General features: G+C 39.7%; 1 protein-coding gene across 1 annotated transcript; it reads right to left on the bottom strand.

Moving 5' to 3' along the window:
* Positions 1 to 11,949: 11,949 nt before the first annotated feature.
* RXFP3 (relaxin family peptide receptor 3) lies at positions 11,950 to 15,082 on the bottom strand. Its single transcript, XM_075575780.1, has one exon. The coding sequence runs from the start codon at positions 14,661 to 14,663 to the stop codon at positions 13,389 to 13,391; it is 1,275 nt and encodes a 424-aa protein (XP_075431895.1). The 5' UTR covers positions 14,664 to 15,082; the 3' UTR covers positions 11,950 to 13,388.
* Between the last annotated feature and the right edge of the window lie 4,633 nt (positions 15,083 to 19,715).

Raw genomic sequence — 19,715 nt, 5'->3', positions numbered from 1 at the left:
CTTGTACTTCCAGGGATGCAGATGAATCCACAGCCAGATGTCATATGATATGTGAAATACAAATGGAGAAAGAAAAACAGATTATAGTGCAAAACTGCACAATGAACAAGCAACACACATGAAATGAACAAGCAACACACACAGGACAGACAACAAATTGAAGACAAAAGACAAATACAAGCAAGGCTGAAAAATTAAGAATAAAAGAGCTAATTTAATACAACAGTAATTAAAATAACAAAATTGGAACAATAGTAGGCGACTGGTCCGCTACTGGACCGGAACCCTACTCACAAGAAATTGGGAGTATATGCGCAATGGATTGCAGTCACTCGTTGGGTGTCAGTTCTCCTCCAGCAGGGTCGGGCTGATGCAAACACCACTTGGACGCCGTCTCTCACTTCCGGATCGGATCTCCGTTTCTGGGGGTGGGTCTTGGAGGCACAAACCTCTCCCTGCTGCTGCAAATCACTCTGCTGTGTTGCCTGCGTGTGCTCGTAATGATAACTCTTGAACTGTGACCCTACGCGTTTCGTGCGCACTTCATCAGGGCTTTAACCTAGAAACTTACTAACAGTACTTTCATTCCTAACCAGTACAGATGGAAGCGATAACTAATTGTATAATATAATGTCCTTGTAAATGCAGAAGCTACATTTTAATGAAAAAGTCTTCCACCAAATTAAGAGTTTGTCCATCCAGTTCTATTATCTCATTAAATGCATAATAATATTTTAGCAAATGGATTACCTAATTATACTCTTAAACATATGTACAATATGGGGCCAGAGATATTCAATATTTTTTCAGAATTTCATAAATCGGTGAAAACTGGAAGATAATGTTAAAAAAATTAACTTCAAACCAGAAAAAACTCTCCAACAGAAGCAAATAGCATCAGGTCCCATGCTTCTTTTATATATTACAATGTTTGCTCAATTCTGGTTAAAATCTAAGACGGAGGATGACATTCCAAATTAGTAGGCTCTACAGTTGTATATATGTCCCCTCAATCCTCCCTCCAAACAAATTAGGGATAGATATCTGTGCTGAAAAAGTAACACACATGAGGTACACACATGAGGTACCCTGGGAGATATTCTAATCTACTGACTATGCAATATATATTTAAATGAGAAATGTAATGTGCCCCAGGACATTGTAACTAAGTCATGAGGACTGGCCCTTCGGGGGCTTGTTTTTTCAGGTGCATCTCTGCTCTTTTTCTTTTCCTCCAAAATGTCTGCGGCAGTCATGAAACTATGTCAGAAGGCTGTGTCACTCCAAATTGTCACATAAAGTGTCTGTGGAGTTAATACAGGAGTTATCTGTGGATGGTCTCTACATCTTTTAATATCCATAAACCTGGATGCATACTGAATACTATGGGCTAATTTCTGATTCCATTTCCTCATACAGGTATGTTTGTTTGATTGGAACCCTCCTATCAAATTAAGCCCATCAGCTATCGATCTTTATTTAATATCTACCTGGTATGAGCTGAATAGACAGACCCCTCCCTTAATTGTTATTCAAGTGGCTGTGTAGAGTAGTTAAGTGAGTCTATCTTGGCTGTGAGTCATATGGCTGTGTCACCCCAAAGTGTCACATACAGTATTGTCTGTGGTATTAATACTGGAGATAGAATTGGAGTTGAATACTACAAGAAGATCTGGACTCTGCACTTCAAAAACAACTACAACCTTGTAACTGTGATAACTTGACTTTCTAAATGCTGTGATAATTTGTACTCTTCCTATCCTCCGATACATGGTTCAGTCTCTCCTCCTGCATCTCACTATGCCCCCCCTATTACCTTTTCTGTTTTATGTCTCCTCACTCCTTTGTAAACATTTCTGTTCTCTTCAACTTCCCCACTCCCCTCCTATCCATATTTCTTCATCATTTTATGAATGGCAACTGGTGCAGAGATAGTCTGGAGAACAAGAATACTCTGTGAGCAAGAATGAATTTCAGGAAAATAAGAGCACCACTTGGACCAAAATCAGATGCTTCATTAGCAATTATTTTAATTAGCTGAGCAGTGAAATGAGTATGGATAAATCCAACTGCTCTAACCCCCCCAACATCGCGCCCCCACCCCCACCTCTTCCAGAGGTTCCGATTTTTTAAGATATTACAGAAGGAAACCTATCCAGATGAATAAAAGACCGCTTAAATAAGAAAAAAAAAATCAATACAGGCAGAAAGTGGTGTACAGGGGAAACAGGAAGGATTAGGAAAAGCAGTGGCAAAAACCATCAGACAATGTGTGCAAATGCTTATAGTAAATGAAATCCATCAACTAATTGCAAAAAATGACATGGGATGACTTGGATATTGTGGCAATTACTGAGACATGGTACAATGAAAATCAGGACTGGGATATAGCTACTATAGCACTACATTTAGAAAGGACAGGTTAGGAAGGAATGGAGGAGGAGTTGCTCATTATGTGACTAGCAACATAATGGCTACTTTAGTACAAGGTAATGGATAAAAAGCTAAGTCACTCTGGGTAACCTTAGTAACTGGGAAGAAGGTTGTAATTTGTACACTCGGGTGGTCCACAGATCTCCCAGACTAGAGGAGGAATTAGATAGGGTATTAATAAAGCATCACTTAAATGGTAATTTAAGGAGAGGTAATTATTATTGGAGACTTCAATCTATAAAATGTGAACTGGTATGTGTCTATGCAGGTTCCGCCAGAAGCAGGGACATCCTGCATTCCATGCAAGGGGCATCTCTTAAGCAATTGGTGAGAGAGCCAACGTGCAATAAAGTAATCATGGATTTAATACAGTACATAACAATGGTGGCAGAGTATCAGATGTACTTGTGGGTCAGAACTTGGATTAGAGGCAGTGTTCATCAGTGTGGCTTAGTATAAAGACAGAGGCTGTAAAACCACAAACAAAAACAAAGAATTTAGCGTTTAGGAGGGCTGACTTCAGATACGGGACATTATGTAAGGAAGTTTCTGTGCTGTGCCCCCCCCACCTGTGTGCCAGCCCCAGCGCCTACACCCACCCCCTTTCCTGAACCACCACACCCCCCAGTTTGTGCACCCCTGATGTAAGGGATTCTTTGGCAGGGTGGGGTTATTTGAGTGGAGTGCTGGAGCAGTGGGTAAAAACTAAAATATGCCATATTAAACACAACAGACCTTTTTGTCAGATAGGTTTGTAAAAATATACAAAAAAAACAGAAATACCCAAAGCTACTTCCAATGTGACAAAAATACACAGTGCAATACCTATATATCTCTTGTAGAAAGGGTCATTTCGTTTAACCCTTTGGCCAAAGCGTCTTAAGCCTGCTGCCACTTACATGGCATGACCGTAGCAGGTCCTAACACTCACCTTGGTTAAAATTCTTATTTACCTGTATAATTATAGGAAGAATGATCACATTGGATCTTTCGTAACCTGGCAAAATTAAACTGACCTGTAAAAATATAAGGAAAAGAAAGCCAATATGGTTCTCAAAGGAGGTGTCAGGTATTGTTAAAGCTAAAAAGACAGCTTTTAGGAAATATAAGCCGGCTCAAAGGGAGGAGGATGGAGAAGTATAGCAGGCTAGGCAGAAGGAGGATAAACAAATAATCAGATGTTTAAAGACACAAGCAGAGGGGAAAAAATCTGTCAGTAAAAAAGGGAAACAAAATATTTTTTTAAGTGTAGCCAGGTCCCCCAGACTGACCCTCACCTCCGTTGTGGTGAGAGAGTTAGGGAAGGTTGCAGGGAGCGCTCCAGTGCACTGGAAGATCCACGGCAGCCCGAGCGTCCAGGGTGCTGCCATTTCTGTATTCGCGCATACGCAGTAGTCCCGCAGGCGACGGCGACACCAGAGAGGTCGCGCATGCGCAGCGAGTGGTTGCACGAGCACGCGAAGCACTGACCAACCAAAGGAGGTTTAGAGCAGGGGACTACAAGTCCCATGAGCCTCAGCCGGGAGCCAATAGGGCGAAGAGACTGAACTGGGAGAGGTTAGGAGGTTGCGCAGGGGAGCACGTTGGGTGGAGAAGACTGGGAAGGGGAATAGGTAGGAGCTCAGTGTGTAGAGAGGCAATTAGCCTCTACACTAGGCCCGCATACCCCCAGGTCCAGATAGGCCCTGAGTCCCAGTCAAGTCAAGTTAATATAGGGACAGGCCTTAGAATAGGAACCAGTCACGTTAGTGTGTGGGGAGCTAGGGACACAGAGACTGTCACAGCTGCATCTCAGAGGTTTGGGACCAGACCTCTCCAGGAGTACCATCAGTCACCGGGTGGGATCGGCCCGGAGGACATGGCAGACAGCCCCACGTCATCGGATCCTTTGTGAAGAGCGTTTGCGGGCCCAAGCGCAGGAGCGCTCAGCAGGTAACATCCAATAAAGTGCACCAACATAACATTGTCCATATTAGTAGCTGCGCAGTCACACACATACTTTCACCTTGTGGGTTTATGGTGTGGGGTGTTGGACACGGTATGGTTACACGGTGAAGGGTCGCGTCCTGGGAGACGAGTTAGTTATTGTGTCTCATTGAAGAGTAACATTGACAGGAATGATATATGCATGGTTATGGTTACCGCTAGTAAAGCTACTGTTTCTTTTATATGCTGTGTGAGTAGTACTGTATTATTTATTGTCCTGTGAGGAACAACTCCCCCTCTGCTGTGAGCCATCGCAGGTGGAGGCGCTGCACCTAGTAAAAGATTATCCCTACATATACATTGCCCCAGGCTCTCCGTGGCAGAGGCTTAGGCCCTGCGAGCCAAAAGGTTATACAGCACTGGTGGTATACTGTATTCAGAAGGAAACAGGGCTACATAAGTATATACTGTATAAGTGACCGGAGAAAAACAAAAAGAGGAATAGTAAAACTAAAGACAGAAGGGAGTTGTCTTGTTGAGGGCAAAAAAGTTATAGCAGACAACCTTAATAATAATTTTTGAGCAGTGTTCATAGCTGAAAGTGAAGCAGAGGGGCCACAGTTGGGTAACAGGAATATAAATAGAAAGCAGTTGGACACAAGTCCATTTATAAAGGAGAACATTCTACTAGAACTTTGGAAACAGAAAGTGAACAAAGCCTTGGGCCAGATGGGATACATCCAAGAAAATTATTTGGGGTGGGCTTGCAACACCATTAACAGATCTCTTTAACCAGTCACTAGTAACGAGTGTAGTTCCAGATGACTGGAGTAGAGAAAGCATAGTCTCACTACACAAAAGTGGAAGTAGGGAAGAGGCAGGTAACTACAGGCCAGTGAGCATGACATCAGAAGTGGGGAAATTATTGGAAACATTGCTGAAAGATAGAATTATTGAATATAGAAAGTCTAACTACCTACAAGTTCCCAGGTAGCATAGGTTTACTGGGGGGGAGGGTGGGGGGAGATCATGTCAAACAAATCTAATAATTGTTTTGACTCGGTAACTAAGGTAATTGATTAGGGTGGAGCAGTAGATTTAGTTTACCTAGAATTTAGTAAGGCTTTTGACACTATACCACATAGAAGACTGATAAACAAGTTACAATGCTTGGGATTGGACTCTAAGGTGGTGGAATGGATAAGACATTGGTTCAAAGATACGTCACAAAGACTAGTGATAACGGGAGTACAGTACATTCAGAGGAGGGGAAGTAATCAATTGAGTACCTTAGGGATCTGTACTGGGACCGGTGATTTTTCATATCTTTATTAGTGCCACTACAAATGGTTTGGAGGGGAAAGTATGCCTTTTTTTGCAGATTACACAGATACAGCATTTGTAACAGAGTTGACACTCCAAGTGGGAGGAAACCAGGTAGCTAATGATTTAAATAGATTGCAGGAATTGTCAAGAGTGTGACAATAACAATTTAATGCCAAAAGTGCAAAATAACGCACTTGGCTCACACAAATCCAAAGGCAGGATACAGGATTAATGGCACTATGATGTCAACTACTATAGAGGAAAGGGACCTGGTAGTTATCATTTTAGCAGACTATTAAGTAGGCCCAATGCAAAAAAGCCAGCAGAATTTAAGGTTGAATTGGGAGCGGTACTGTATTAGCAGCAGAAAAAGAGGGATGGTGATGACCCTTTACAGATCATTGGCAAGACTTCACCTCTAGTAATGTGTAAAGTTCTAGAGACCATATTTCGTGATGGACGTAAATAAATTGGAGATTGTGCGAAAAAGGGATACTAAGATGGTGCATGATCTACAACATAAGATTTACCAACAAAGACTACAGAACGTTGATATGTACATCTTAGAGTTTAGAAGGGAGAAGTGGGAATATGATGGAGACTTTCATATATACAATTGTAGCAGGCGTTATTGCACCCACTAGCGTACGCCAATGGGTACGATAGGATGGTAGCCCCATCCTTTTTTAAAAACACGTAATAATATTACAATGGTGTTTGTTTCCTCTGGCACGTTGTGTGTATCCCACCGTAATACATGTGTGCCTTGTATTACTAGTTATTTTGTCAAACTTTATTTCTTATATTTACTTTTATTTAGTCTTCATTGTTTTCACAAGGTTTTATGCACATGGTCACATTGAGGCTACTATTCACTGAAATCCCATTGCATTGAGGTGCTTGGCATTTACTGCCTTCATGCGCGATCTTTCCTCATCTACGCACATACTGTACATATGTAGCCAGAATTACTGTCCCCGGAGCCGCGTAAAGAAAAGCAAATCACTGCAACTCTGTAACATTAAAAGCTGTGTCTGCCTGCGTGGGTGAGTTCTGCCAAGTGGGACAACCCACAGAGAATATCTCGCTGCAGGGGGAAGCCACGGTATCTGGACCGCAGGTTCCCCTGGCACGGAGAACAATGAAATCAGCTCCATAGTTACAAAGTTACATAGTAGATGCGGTTGAGTAAAGACATGCGTCCATCAAGTTCAACCTATGCTAAATTTATACAACAGATACTTTATCCTATATCTATACTTCCTTATTGATCCAGAGGAAGGCAAACAAAAAACCCCAGTGTCATATCATACAATGATATCAAATAAGGGAAAAAATAAATTCCTCCCTGACTCCAAGAATTGGCAATCGGATTATTCCCTGGATCAACATTCTTCCCATGTTTCCTAATTTGGTATATATTTCTGTATACCATTTCTTTCTAAAAAGATGTCCAACCTTTTTTTGAACAAATCTATTGTATCTGCCATCACAGTCTCCATGGGTAACCGTGAGGATTCGTCATTCTGGTGCTTCTGCCCCCTTAACCCTCACTCGCCCATTTGATCCCCATGGCACTCAAGAGTGGCAGCGAAATCCAGTGGTGTCATGCGCTCAGGCAAACAGCTGAGGGAAATGACACCAAAGTGTTAGTGATCTGACAATGAGGGAACATTCGCCGGAGGGCGCGGGGGGGGGGGGCACAATGAACGTCGGGGCTCAGGGGCACTAAGCTTGAACCTGTCAGCTCATCCATCCTGGGTCCCTGCCCTCTTTACTCACGTTCTGTTGCATGCATCCGGATGAAGATAAGCAGATGAATGGAGGTCAAAACCGGCGCCACAGCAATCAGTCAGTCAAAGTCCAAACGAATCTGGTAATACAAAAGGCTTTAATGGTATAAAACACACACTAGGCAGCAGGCTACATCACCACCTTCTCCTATATATATATAGCTATTGCAGCCTCTCACTGGGGTATTTTTTATAACACTATATTTTTATACTAACACGAAGCGTCGACGTTATATGTTAATAAAATTTTATTATTTTGGATTAGTGGTACATACAGAGGATATTTATATCATAAAATACATTCTCTGGCTAAATATTGGTATTTTGTAAGATAATTTGAAAATCTTCATATCTGAAATATTTACTTTGAGTGCAAGTGAAATGGGCTCTTTTGTAGGGATTCTTTCCTACCTACCTGTTTATATATTATTTATGTCCCTATGCACCTTGGTCACCATTACTAGATACATAGGCATTGGGGTTGAGCAGTTAATCATTGTATATACGTGTTTACTTAAAATAGTAGCCTGCTATTGACTGTTTTTTGTTGTTGTTTTTATTTAATAGTTTACCTATGTCTATTGCACAGAAAACTTACTATAAAGGGAGTGGCCATAGTAGAAAAAAAGGAGAGGCAGAGAAATAGTCAGGAAAAGTATATAAGGTTAGACAGATTTACACCACATGGAAGAAGTAGAAACTACTGTAGGCTGGGTATAATATCGGTGTCTACTTTAGTACTGGGCATATTGCTGAGCAGTATTGTTTAAGAGGACACCGACAGGAAATAAGTTAATGTCCACAAAGAAGTGGCAAATAATAGAGACATATGAATGGAGTTAAAAGGATAGTGAGGATGGTAGAAATAAACATGCAGTTTGGATAGAAGTGAGGCGAGAGCAAACAGAATGATTTGTAGAAGAGGCATGGACTTAGAAGTATTCCAAGTATTGATGGGGGTGAGGGCCGAGCAGTGACAAAAGTAGAGGATAAGGGTAAAGAGCAAGGAAGTGAGGGAATTAAGAAAAATAATATATACATGGTGGAACTCTAGAATGATAATAACAGAGTGGTTCTTGGCTCACATGCCAAGTGTCTATCTTTTCCATGCTGTGTCTTCTTGAGTTTTTGATAAAAGATGCCCTCTTGTCCATGTCTATTCATGTCAGATTAACTCCATGCCACTTATAATCAGACCACTTGTGGACAGGCCATTGCCATCCCTTATATTACTATCCATAGAGATAATGCCAATATATAAGCCCAGTCCGTGGTTTATCCCATAAACAGGAAGCTAAATACCCATTTGAATAACACACTAGAAAGAAGGTAGAATTTAACATACTAATTGCAGGCATGGTGTGAGTAATTAACAGAAGGATACAGCTTTGCACAGGGTCAAGTTGTAGAAAAAAACAGAATGTAGCATACCAATTACAGACTGGGTGTAACCCAACTTGTGGTGTGCTGCAGCAGGACATACACAAATGTTCAATACCTGGAGGAGAAGCAGCCATTGTTTTTAATCACCCGCACGTGAGGCTATTGCATTATTGCACCCACAGGAGCGTGCCATGGGTTACAATAACATTTGATACATATGTAAATATTGCCATTAAAGATTCTTTATGAGATTATACAGTATTTTAAAAGTTAGTTTCACATGAAGTTACAGGAGTTAGTGATTGTAGACATATTACTTTTACAGCAACCATCATTGTTTATAGTAAACTAATTTGTATTTTCCATTTCAGTGAAACCATCTGTAATGAGAATGGAGTTTGTTGTGTTTCTGATGCCCTAGGTGCACTATGAGTTAACTTTTGTCTTTTACAGATATGCGTAAATGTAGTAATTTTGCTGTGAACAGGATACTGATGGAAAATAACTGCTAGAATAATTGTTATTAGAAGTGCGAGATATAGCTGGACTCCCCCACTTCCATAACTGGGATGTTGGCTGAATGTCTGCATGTGTTCTCTGATACATTTTGTCCTGCATGAAATGTGCCAGACTCTCAACTGTGGTGAAGTTGATTGAATACTCAGGACTGCGCACAGTACAAATGTGATCACCTAACAACAACTATTGACCAGACATCTCATCTTAACCGAGGATGAGAGTCCCCTGGTTGTAGATGACATCTCATCTTAACCGAGGATGGGAGTCCCCTGGTTGTAGATGACATATGAGCGGTATCCTGAGTGCCACAGAATGCTGAAATATATCCAAAGCTGCATAACCAATACATTCTATTTACTCATATTAACTGTTATTCATGTGGGCACTCATGGCTGAGATTGACAACCCGAATCAATCTCTTGAACAAGTAATTTTCTTGTAAGAACAGTATCTGAAAAAGTCACAAACATATTGCAAATTATAATGTAGAAATAAAAATATTTAAATATATACATTTGGTTGTGTTTCATGCAGTCGTGACATTTTGCTAGAGTTCTAACAGTTCTTAAAGATAAAAAAACACTGTTCTACACTGAAACTACATTTGTTTACTTCTGTGAAGAGTTACAGTACATTTGCAGCTTTACTGATGGACTAGCAATTGTTTTATCCTGGTGGATGTTGAGGGTAAGTTGCAGAACATTAAATGGAAAAGAAAACGGTCAAGCATATTTTGTATAATCCTTGGTATTCCTCAACTGTTTAAAATGAAACATAATAGCATGATCTGCATTTCATAGGATATGTTACTGTGATTGTGAACTTAACACATTTTGCACACACTGATCACACAGAGATCTGTATGTTAATGTTGTTAATTTATTATGCTTCTTTTAGTACATATTTATGAGGACACTTCAAGACCAAATTCATTGGTAGTTGAGTAGAACAATATGATTAATGCAATCAGAATTCGAATACATGCTAAAGAATAAATCATAGGTTCCATTACAATGCATGCTAATTAATCATTAATCTCCCTGTGCCTTGTGCAATGAAAAAAAAAAGTCATAGATTGTAAACTCATTGGGCAGGGACTGTATCTGTAAAGATTCCTATGTGAGAGAGAGTGAGAGAGAGAGAGAGAGAGAGAGAGAGAGAGAGAGAGAGAGAGAGAGAGAGAGAGAGAGAGAGAGAGAGAGAGAGAGAGAGAGAGAGAGAGAGAGAGAGAGGGAGAGGGAGAGGGAGAGGGAGAGGGAGAGGGAGAGGGAGAGGGAGAGGGAGAGGGAGAGGGAGAGGGAGAGGGAGAGGGAGAGGGAGAGGGAGAGGGAGAGGGAGAGGGAGAGGGAGAGGGAGATGTCAAGCTCTGTCTCCCCAGTACATGGGATATTTTTTGAGATTTTTCATTGTGTAGAAAAAGTTACTATTCTGATAAAAGAATACAATTTGCATCCAAGTTAAGAATATAAACTTCCAGTTTCAGGAATAGGTACATGATATCTTAAGAACTCTTCATAAAATGAACATTGTATGCATTAGCGCAGATTACTGTGCATAAACACAATTTGATAGAGAGCAGTAATATATTGTGACTTTTTTCTGCAGCCATCAATAGCTTTTCATTTTCACCTGCCATGCCTACCCACCCAAAAATGCTCCAAACCTCCTCTCAACACCTTTCTGACAAGTAGAGATGGGTGAATCCAACCAAATCCATTTCCCACATTTTCTCGCATTTTTCCCCCAAAAATCCATTTTGAGGTGTAAAACCCACAAAACAGATTTGGTCAATTTTAATCTGTGTGCATTCATCAAAAAAGCGCCATTAGATACAACCCATGGATGGATTTGTAGAATCCAACCTGTGAATTCAGCAACCCGTTGGTGGATTCTTAAAAATCCGCCAACAGATTGCTGAAATCGCGGATTGGATTCTACAAATCCGTCCATAGGTTGCAAAAACCCACGAAGTGTATTGGTAATAATAATAAAAAAAAACAGCAAAAAGCGTGTCGCCTTTTTTGAGATTAATCCGCGGACCAAAAGAACAGGCCGATCCGCTTTGGATCCAAATTCGCCAACAACATTCGCCCATCTCTACTCTGCAGGCAAAGATTACATGAAATGCAAATTCATAGAGGGCAGTAATGTTATGTGTGATTTTTTTCTGCAGCCATCAATAGTCTTTCCTTTCATCTGTCATGCCTACCCACCCAAATCCGCACAAAAACGCCTCTCAGTACCTTCCTGACAATGCCACATATTATACCATGTGATTTAGATTGTGAGCTTCCCAAAGCAGGGACCTCTATTGTTTAAATAAGTTGTATGTATTCTATGTTTTGTTATTGAGAGAGAAATAAGCAAAGTAAAAAAGGAAAGAATATTTGAGAACAATAAAGTATATTGCCATTTAGTAGGTCAACAGTGCCTTTTGCAGCATACAGGTTAATAAATCTTTTATTTTTTCACAACTAAGGACTGTGATTTTCTGCCCATTATTGTTAGAGGTCAACAATCTACAAATTAATACTTATACTTTTGTTAGATTGTTTTATTTTGACATGAATACATCTAAACTGCAATATTATCAACATGTATTTTTTGTAAAGGTGCAGACACAGCTGGCAGTGGCAAAGAGGTGACTGCACAGAGCACTTTAACATCTTCTGTAAGATAATGTAAGACATAACATACAGGTAAGTAACTAACAGTTTGGCTTCTATGCAAAACATTGCAAAGGGCACAACACATGATGAAATATATAAAAAAAAAAATTCACAGAAAATTAGGGATGGATACTTAGAAGAGGAGATAAAGCGCATTAGTTCCAGATCAAAAACTGCAGTTACCAAGGTGGAGTTATAATAGTTTTTAGAAAGTCCCTACATTATTCATAAAGCATTTAACATATATTAAAATTCTTTATTTATTTATTTTACAAAAACAAATTCTATTTTACAAAATAGAAATCATTAGAAAATGTCAGGAGGAAATATGTAAACGACAGTAAATGCAATTTGTATTTATTGGTTTGGCCAAACGAAGTAGAACTGTACATTTGAATTGCTCTCTCTGTGGTTGGTCATAAAACGTCAGAATGTGAGCACATGAACAGATGGCACATACAGTAAAACGGTTCTCATATTTGCACAGCTCATCTCAAAGACTGAGAGGAATACAGTATGGTGCCTCTATGAAGCACCCCTTCGCTCCGCTCACATTTATTTGCAAACACAGTGCATCAAAAATGTCCTAGAAATGTATTCATACAAATAATATTGTATGTATCTAAATACGTGTATATCTATTAAGCATACACAGAAAGAAGAGTGATACTAGAAAACGAATAAGAATCAATAAAATCTTAATGGTACAGTATGTGTCAGTGCTGAATTCTGGATTATACTTTCCGTGCCAGGAATTTAGAACCTTTCTAGGAATTTGATACAATGTTATTTTAAACAAAGTAGGTAAAATGTTACCTAGAATCCAAGCATTACCACATATGCAAAACAAACAAACATCTTAATGACCTTAAAAACAACATACATTTGACTATTTTGGGTGTAAAATTATAACAATGTATTTGTTCTTGTCTTTATAAAGGTTGTGATTTTCAAGTTGCAATAGGCACAACACTATCATATTACACTTTAGGTACAGCATTTAAGTATATAAATGTACTCATGATTCCCTGAAACTAGCAATGTTTGTTTTATTCTTTTCACGCATATTATACTAGCAGCTTTAGAACACTTACATCTATTTTGTTTGTTTAATATTTATTACATGATACATTAAAAAAAATATCATTTATATTTTTAAAGATTTGAGAGTTTATACACAACTGAAGTTTCAACGGTTAGTGACTATCATAAAACTACTGTATGAAGCTTCTGAAACAGTCAGATATCCCCAATTATATAGGCTTTTAAAATGGTCCATTATGCTACATGTAAAGTCTTAAAAACATTACATTCAATGAATACTGAATGCTTCCAAGTTTCAGTAGCGTTGCCCTGTAGAGCTGCTGGGGAGGAGGTCATATCTGCCATTGTATAACACAGCCCCGGGAGGGTAACATATGACATCAGGTTCCGCTGGATTCAGGGGCACCATGCCATGAGCCTGCTCGTCCTGTTCAGGTTTAGTGGTAGCTGTAAATGGGCGCATATTTGTGAGAGAAGGCGATGTGATCCTCCAGAACAGATTTTTCAGAGCCTTTCTGAATTCTCTACGCATCAGGCAATAAAGGATTGGATTCAGGCAGCTATTAGAGTGAGCCAGGCAAACCGTGATGGGGAAAATGTATGCCTGAGTGGTGAAATACTCGTAGCCAAATTGCACTACATTCAGTTTTATTAAAATTCCCCAAGTGGTCAATGCTTGATTGGGAAGCCAGCAGAGGAAAAATGAAAGCACCACAATAGTCACTGATTTGGTCACTTTGGATCTCCGCTTGGTACTAGAACTACTTACATTTCTGTCTGTTATAAAACGTACCAGAAGCAGGTAACAGATACTTATAATAATCAAAGGGATTACAAACCCTAACAACACTTTTTGAGCTTGATATAGTCCCAGCCAAAACTGGGCATTTCCATTGTTGACTGGAAATTTAACCAGGCAAAGCACTTCACTGGAAACAGTTGAAGTTGTAGAATAAATTGCGTTAGGCAAAGATGCCAGAATAGCTGAGACCCAAATGAGAACACTGACCCATTTGGCAGAACATCCAATATGTCTTCTTTTTGTTTTAAGAGCAGAAGCTACAGAGTAGTATCTGGCTACACTCATTGCTGTGAGGAAGAATACACTAGCATACATGTTCATGGCTGTCACATAGGACACAATCTTGCACATAGCTTTCCCGAAGAGCCAGCTGAAGTCCAAGGCATTCTCCACTGCCCAGAAAGGCAAAGTCAACACAAACTGAAAGTCGGTAATTGCTAAACTTGTTACAAAGAGATTGATTGAAGACTTTTTCCATCCCTGTTTAGTTTTCATCAGGTATAATACCAGCACATTGCCCACAAGACCCAGGGCGCATACCACAGAATACACTATGGAAATGATGATCCTCACTATAATAGAACTGTCTCCAATGATATCAGGATTGCTCAAGTTGAAACTTTTTAAAAAGTCCTGTAAAGATTGGTTGGTCCTGTTCAGTTGTTTCTCCACGAAGAAAAGTGGAAACATCCCAAGCAGCTCTCTTTCTTCGGCTTCTTGCATACTTGCTGCTATTGAGCAATAACTGAGATTACAATTGACATCCATCCCATGTTACAAAATCTCAGCCTGGTTTCAATGTCTCTGCAATAAAATACGTGTATAAATCTATGTGGAATCCAATCCCAGAGAAGAGTAAGAGACAAAATGTTAACTTTGTCTTAAAACTAGGCTGTCTTCCTAGACACCGTATGCTGTATCACTTTATCCACTCTGGAGCTATTACATACAACGATTACCTTAAGAGATTTAATTTAGATCCTTGCTGCACCGATGTTGTATTGGAGTTTACTGTAGAAATAGCTGGTGAATTTCTTAAACGTGTTCCTGACAGACACAAGGATCGCGTCTATCCACTGGAGTGCTCCGAAGTCCCAGTGAGTTGTTCAGGCTTTCAACTTGAGTTATATTTCACGTTCTGTCTTTGTCATCCTGTGCAGAGCTAGTAGTATTATCAACGAGGTAGATCATGCGCACTGAGGGTACAGGAGAGCTCTCCAAGGTACTGACTGTGAAAGTCCGTGCTGATCAGGGTTAAACAGGACTCCACGCTTTCTAACTGCTCACGATGATCTTTAAGCTTTCACAACAAAACATAAATGAAAAGGGACTACTTGTACTCACTTATATCACTGGTACAATATAAAGATAGCTAAGAGAAAACGAATTGGGATCATATTTTCAAATGAATCAACAAATCCTACCGCACGTGCTTTTGAACTGGCATTGGCAACTGTGTAACACAGCTAGTACTGTATATGACATATGTAATAAGGTGAGCATTAGATTGCAGAAGATTTCGTGTTTTGATTACAATATATCAGCCAAAATAGGCGCTCTCACGGTACATGCAGAGAAATGCCACAGGTGCACAGCAGCAACAGTCCAGTAACAAAAAAAAAAAAAAACACAACTGAAGATAACTAGAAAAGAAAACTAGTGGCACTTCAGTGGTCTTTAAAATGCTAACAGGTTTTAATAAGCAATGGTCAACATTTCGGTTCACACAAGAACCTTTGTGAAGAGGTTGTCTTAACGACTTTCTTTTTTGTGTTTTGATTATATACTGTACATCAGAATTTATTACAAAAAAATGTTAGAATAAAAAAAATCGATAAGTAGAAACAAGTCACCCCAAAATTATGGGAAGTTAACCCATTGTTATTCTTACTTTTTGATCATAGGAGGATGGAAACTAGAGAAATTCAGATAACGTCCACTAGGGGGAAGTAATGTTTCGTATTTTTACATATAGCTGATTTCAGTAATAATATTAACAATTTGCTGATTCTAACTACCAGCTTGATATTTATTTGATTATCAATATAGCTTTTCATCTGAGATTTTCACTTGCCGGAACAGTCAGTCACATTGCTATGCAAATAATTAAAACTAAAAAGCATTAACAACCCAGCATTTCAGAGTCCTGGTTATGATTGTAATAATAATAATGATAATAATAATAATAAAAATAACAATAATAACAATAAAAAAAAGTCTGGAAGTCATCCCATGAACAAGAGATTGGTCGAAGGTGAACATGTCTAATTATAGCCTGGTAACTACAGTGGCGTCCGCCTTTATCCTCGTGCGGCCGTATCGGCGCAACTCTGAAAACCGCGGGCAGATTCAGAATTTGATGCGGTATGTTCCGGTATTTTAAGCCGCGGCCGCCTTTATCCTAGTGCATTGTATTAGCGCTGTCTCGGCATGAATGAGGCATGAACGCGGTTAAGTGTGTGGCACTCAGAAAAAATACCCAAACAAAATCGGAGATGTTGGAGAATAAAAGGGGCCATGACAGTATACTAAAGAGGAAATAATAATCTTTCTGTGCAGTAACATTGCACAAGAAAAAAGGCTTAGCATTAGGAACCAGATTACAATGTTTCAAACACACAATCTTGCTTTCTTTTAAGAAGAATGACCTTGTGCTCAACAAGATGTAATAAATAAGGCACAGATGTAACAATAAAAGAAACTGTCTTGAATAAATAAGAAAAAAAAACAGTTGAAATAAATGGCAGCAGTATCAAAGTGAAACACATTCTATATTTAAGTACTCTTCCACCTTTTGCAAAGAATGGAATACATCAGATCTTAAAGAAATTGTATATAACCTTGAGAAAAACTGCACAGGATTGTGGGTTAGCTTCAAACAAAGTTTCCTGTTTTCAAAAGGCAGCTAAAGTTTTTTGAGAAATAAACTCCCTATATTTGGAGGGGAGCCGTGACATCGTGCTGCAGCACATTGAATACAAAAGGAAGAGGTGGGGGTACAAAAAAACCCTTGCTATGCAGCTCAAAGTATATCCAGCCTTAACACATTTATATTTGTTTATAGGTTCCCAAACAGCACAATAAATCATTTAAAATTGTCTGACGAAGCCACATGTGAACATCAGTAGTACTGAACACTCAATATCTTATATGAGGTAGCAGTAATATCTACAATACTGGTTACATTTTAATATCAATGACACTGTTTACTCAATAGCCTATTGTTGGAGGTATATCTTGTTTGAGGTAGCAGTAATGTTTTTGTACCAAACACTGGTGAGTTTATATATATTGGATAACTCACTTTTTGGCCACAGGAAACTGGATGCTGTTGGCATGCTCCTACCGAGGGTTGAACAACAGGAAAAAAGCTTTGTGAGGAGGTGCAGCTGCCTTGGGAAAAAAAATGTGGACCGGGATCGCTCGGTCTGTACAAAACTTTTATTGGCACATTACAACAAGAAGTCCACTCTTAGGCCTGGGTCCCGCTGCTTCTGACGGCCCGTGCGGCCGCGTGGCAGCGGACCACCAGCCCCTTTCCTCCAGTGTAGAGGTCCCCGCTGGCTCCTTACTACTTGGCTGACTGCGTGCTGTGACGCGTCAGCCGGCCGATGCTGCAAGCTCCTAGTGATTTGCAGCTCTGACGCGTCACGTGGTGCGGCAGTCAGCCAATGAGGGAAGGAGGGGAGGGAAGGAGCTAAGGATGAGAGGCAGCTTGGGAGGGGAGCAGGGAAGGAGTGGCGGGGGAAAAGTGTGTGAGTGTATATGTATGTGTGTATGTATGTGTGTGTATGTGCTGTGTGTATGTGTTGTGTGTAGGTGTTGCGTGTGGGGGTGGTGGTCGGGGGGTGGATGGCACCACGGCACCACGATCTTCACGAAGTTTTACCACGCCCCCCCCCCACTCCCGCTTCCACCCCCCTTCCGCTCTGGCTCCCTACAGACCGCATATCGCGGTCAATTGCCTGTCAGCGCACCGCCTGTCTTCAGTGCGGGCGTGCTGACTGAGGGAGCGGGGCCTTAGTCTTACGCGTTTCACGCGGCAGACCGCTCTTTTTCAAAGAGTTCAAAATAATAAAACACACACAAGATTAAAATACCCACCAATGCCCTGCAATTGGACCAATAGCAACTTGAAACACACTAACCCACCCTCCACCTGAGGTTAATTACCTCCTGCATTCTTACTCATAAGGGGTGGGATATGCAAATCATTGCAGGGACACTGTGGACATACATAACAAACAGAAACCTAATCGGGAATAGAAATACTATATCTTTGGACAATGACACATAAGAGAATCATCATTACATAATGCATAAAATAAATGGTATACCAGAGATCCGTTAACCAGCATGACATATATAAAAAGACAAACACCATCATAAAAACAAAAATAGACCAATGCTGTAGTTAAATCCTGACTCATCATACTTTTATTTGTGGATACTGTTGACGAGTGGTCTGTAATTATGATGTTATTATATACTTAGTTTTCAGGATTTAACTACATCAATGGTCTATTTTTGTTTTTGTGATGGTGTTTATGTCTTTTTATATATGTCATGCTGGTTAACGGATCTCTGGTCCACAATTTTTTTTCCCAAGGCAGATGCACCGCCTCACAATGCTTTTTACCTGCAAAACCTTGAGTACATGATTGTACTAAAACTGTTGTGCTATGGCTTACATATTTTTACATCTATGACTTAAATTTGTTATCGTTCGCAGCATGAAACTGAGAATAAAACATAATGCACCCCTCTTGTTCTTACAATCAACATATGAGTGGCATGTCAACAGTATGACAATGTATTTCTTATAAATTATCTTTTTTCCCCTCTTGCCTACTTATACAGTAGTTGCAGCTCAAAAACCACTGTGTATAAAACAAGTCTCTCTTTGGGGAATGAACGGAAGTCTCTGTGCAGGGAAATCTGTTCAGGACTTGCTTCAAATGTTTTATATCTTCCAACTTTCAGGACTCCATTTTTTCTGGTAATGGAAATGTCTTCCCTGCTGTGAGTTAAAGAGGCAATAACACTAAACTGACACATGCTATAAACAAATTAACAATGTACTGTAACTTACTTGCTTGAACAAGTATGGCTCCACTTACAGCCAGAAAATAACTTTAGCTATTTTCAGCAAGACACTGAAAAGTACAGTTAAAATTTATATCAATGGTACATATTCTCCAACTCCAACTTGAAGCAGTAATACTACATTCCCCACTTTTTGTCTCTTATTTGTGTATGTAAAGCATGTGACAATGTATTATTCTACATTCTCATGTAAGCTGGCAATCATTTGGTGCTCCTGTTATAAATCTGTAAAACATCTGATTGTGTGCCTAACTTAATAGCTGCCTTTTCAGTTTCAATCAAACCTCCAGTAAGTGTAACTCAGCAGCTACAATGTATTCTGATATTACTAAGTTAACATAATCCATTGTTGCAGTTTGCCGCTCAGACTTGCAATAAATGATCACAAAACAGGAAAGTGTTACACTGTGCACTGCTTGGGTAGTGTGCTAAAACCTGCTATAAAAATCAAAGGATGCTTTAAAATTAATTAAAAATGGCATTGAGTTGAATTTTAAAATGCAGTAATTATTAGCTAATACTACATGAACTGATTCATTTAAATTGTTTTGCCATTTTTTGAACAAAATCTGTTTTGCACACGGATATTCATAGTCAGTTTAGACAGTTAAAAAATCAGTGTGTGTGTGTAATGCTTGATAGTGAAGGGGCAGGGAAGATGGAGAGAGGAAGGCAGGGGGGGAGAGAGACATGGTTTACTATAGTCCCAAGTGC

The sequence above is a fragment of the Ascaphus truei genome, chromosome 1 (assembly GCF_040206685.1).
Source record: "Ascaphus truei isolate aAscTru1 chromosome 1, aAscTru1.hap1, whole genome shotgun sequence".
Classification (NCBI taxonomy): Eukaryota; Metazoa; Chordata; class Amphibia; order Anura; family Ascaphidae; genus Ascaphus; species Ascaphus truei.
The sequence above is the reverse complement of the archived record's forward strand: the minus strand, read 5'-3'. Positions and strand labels throughout refer to the sequence as shown.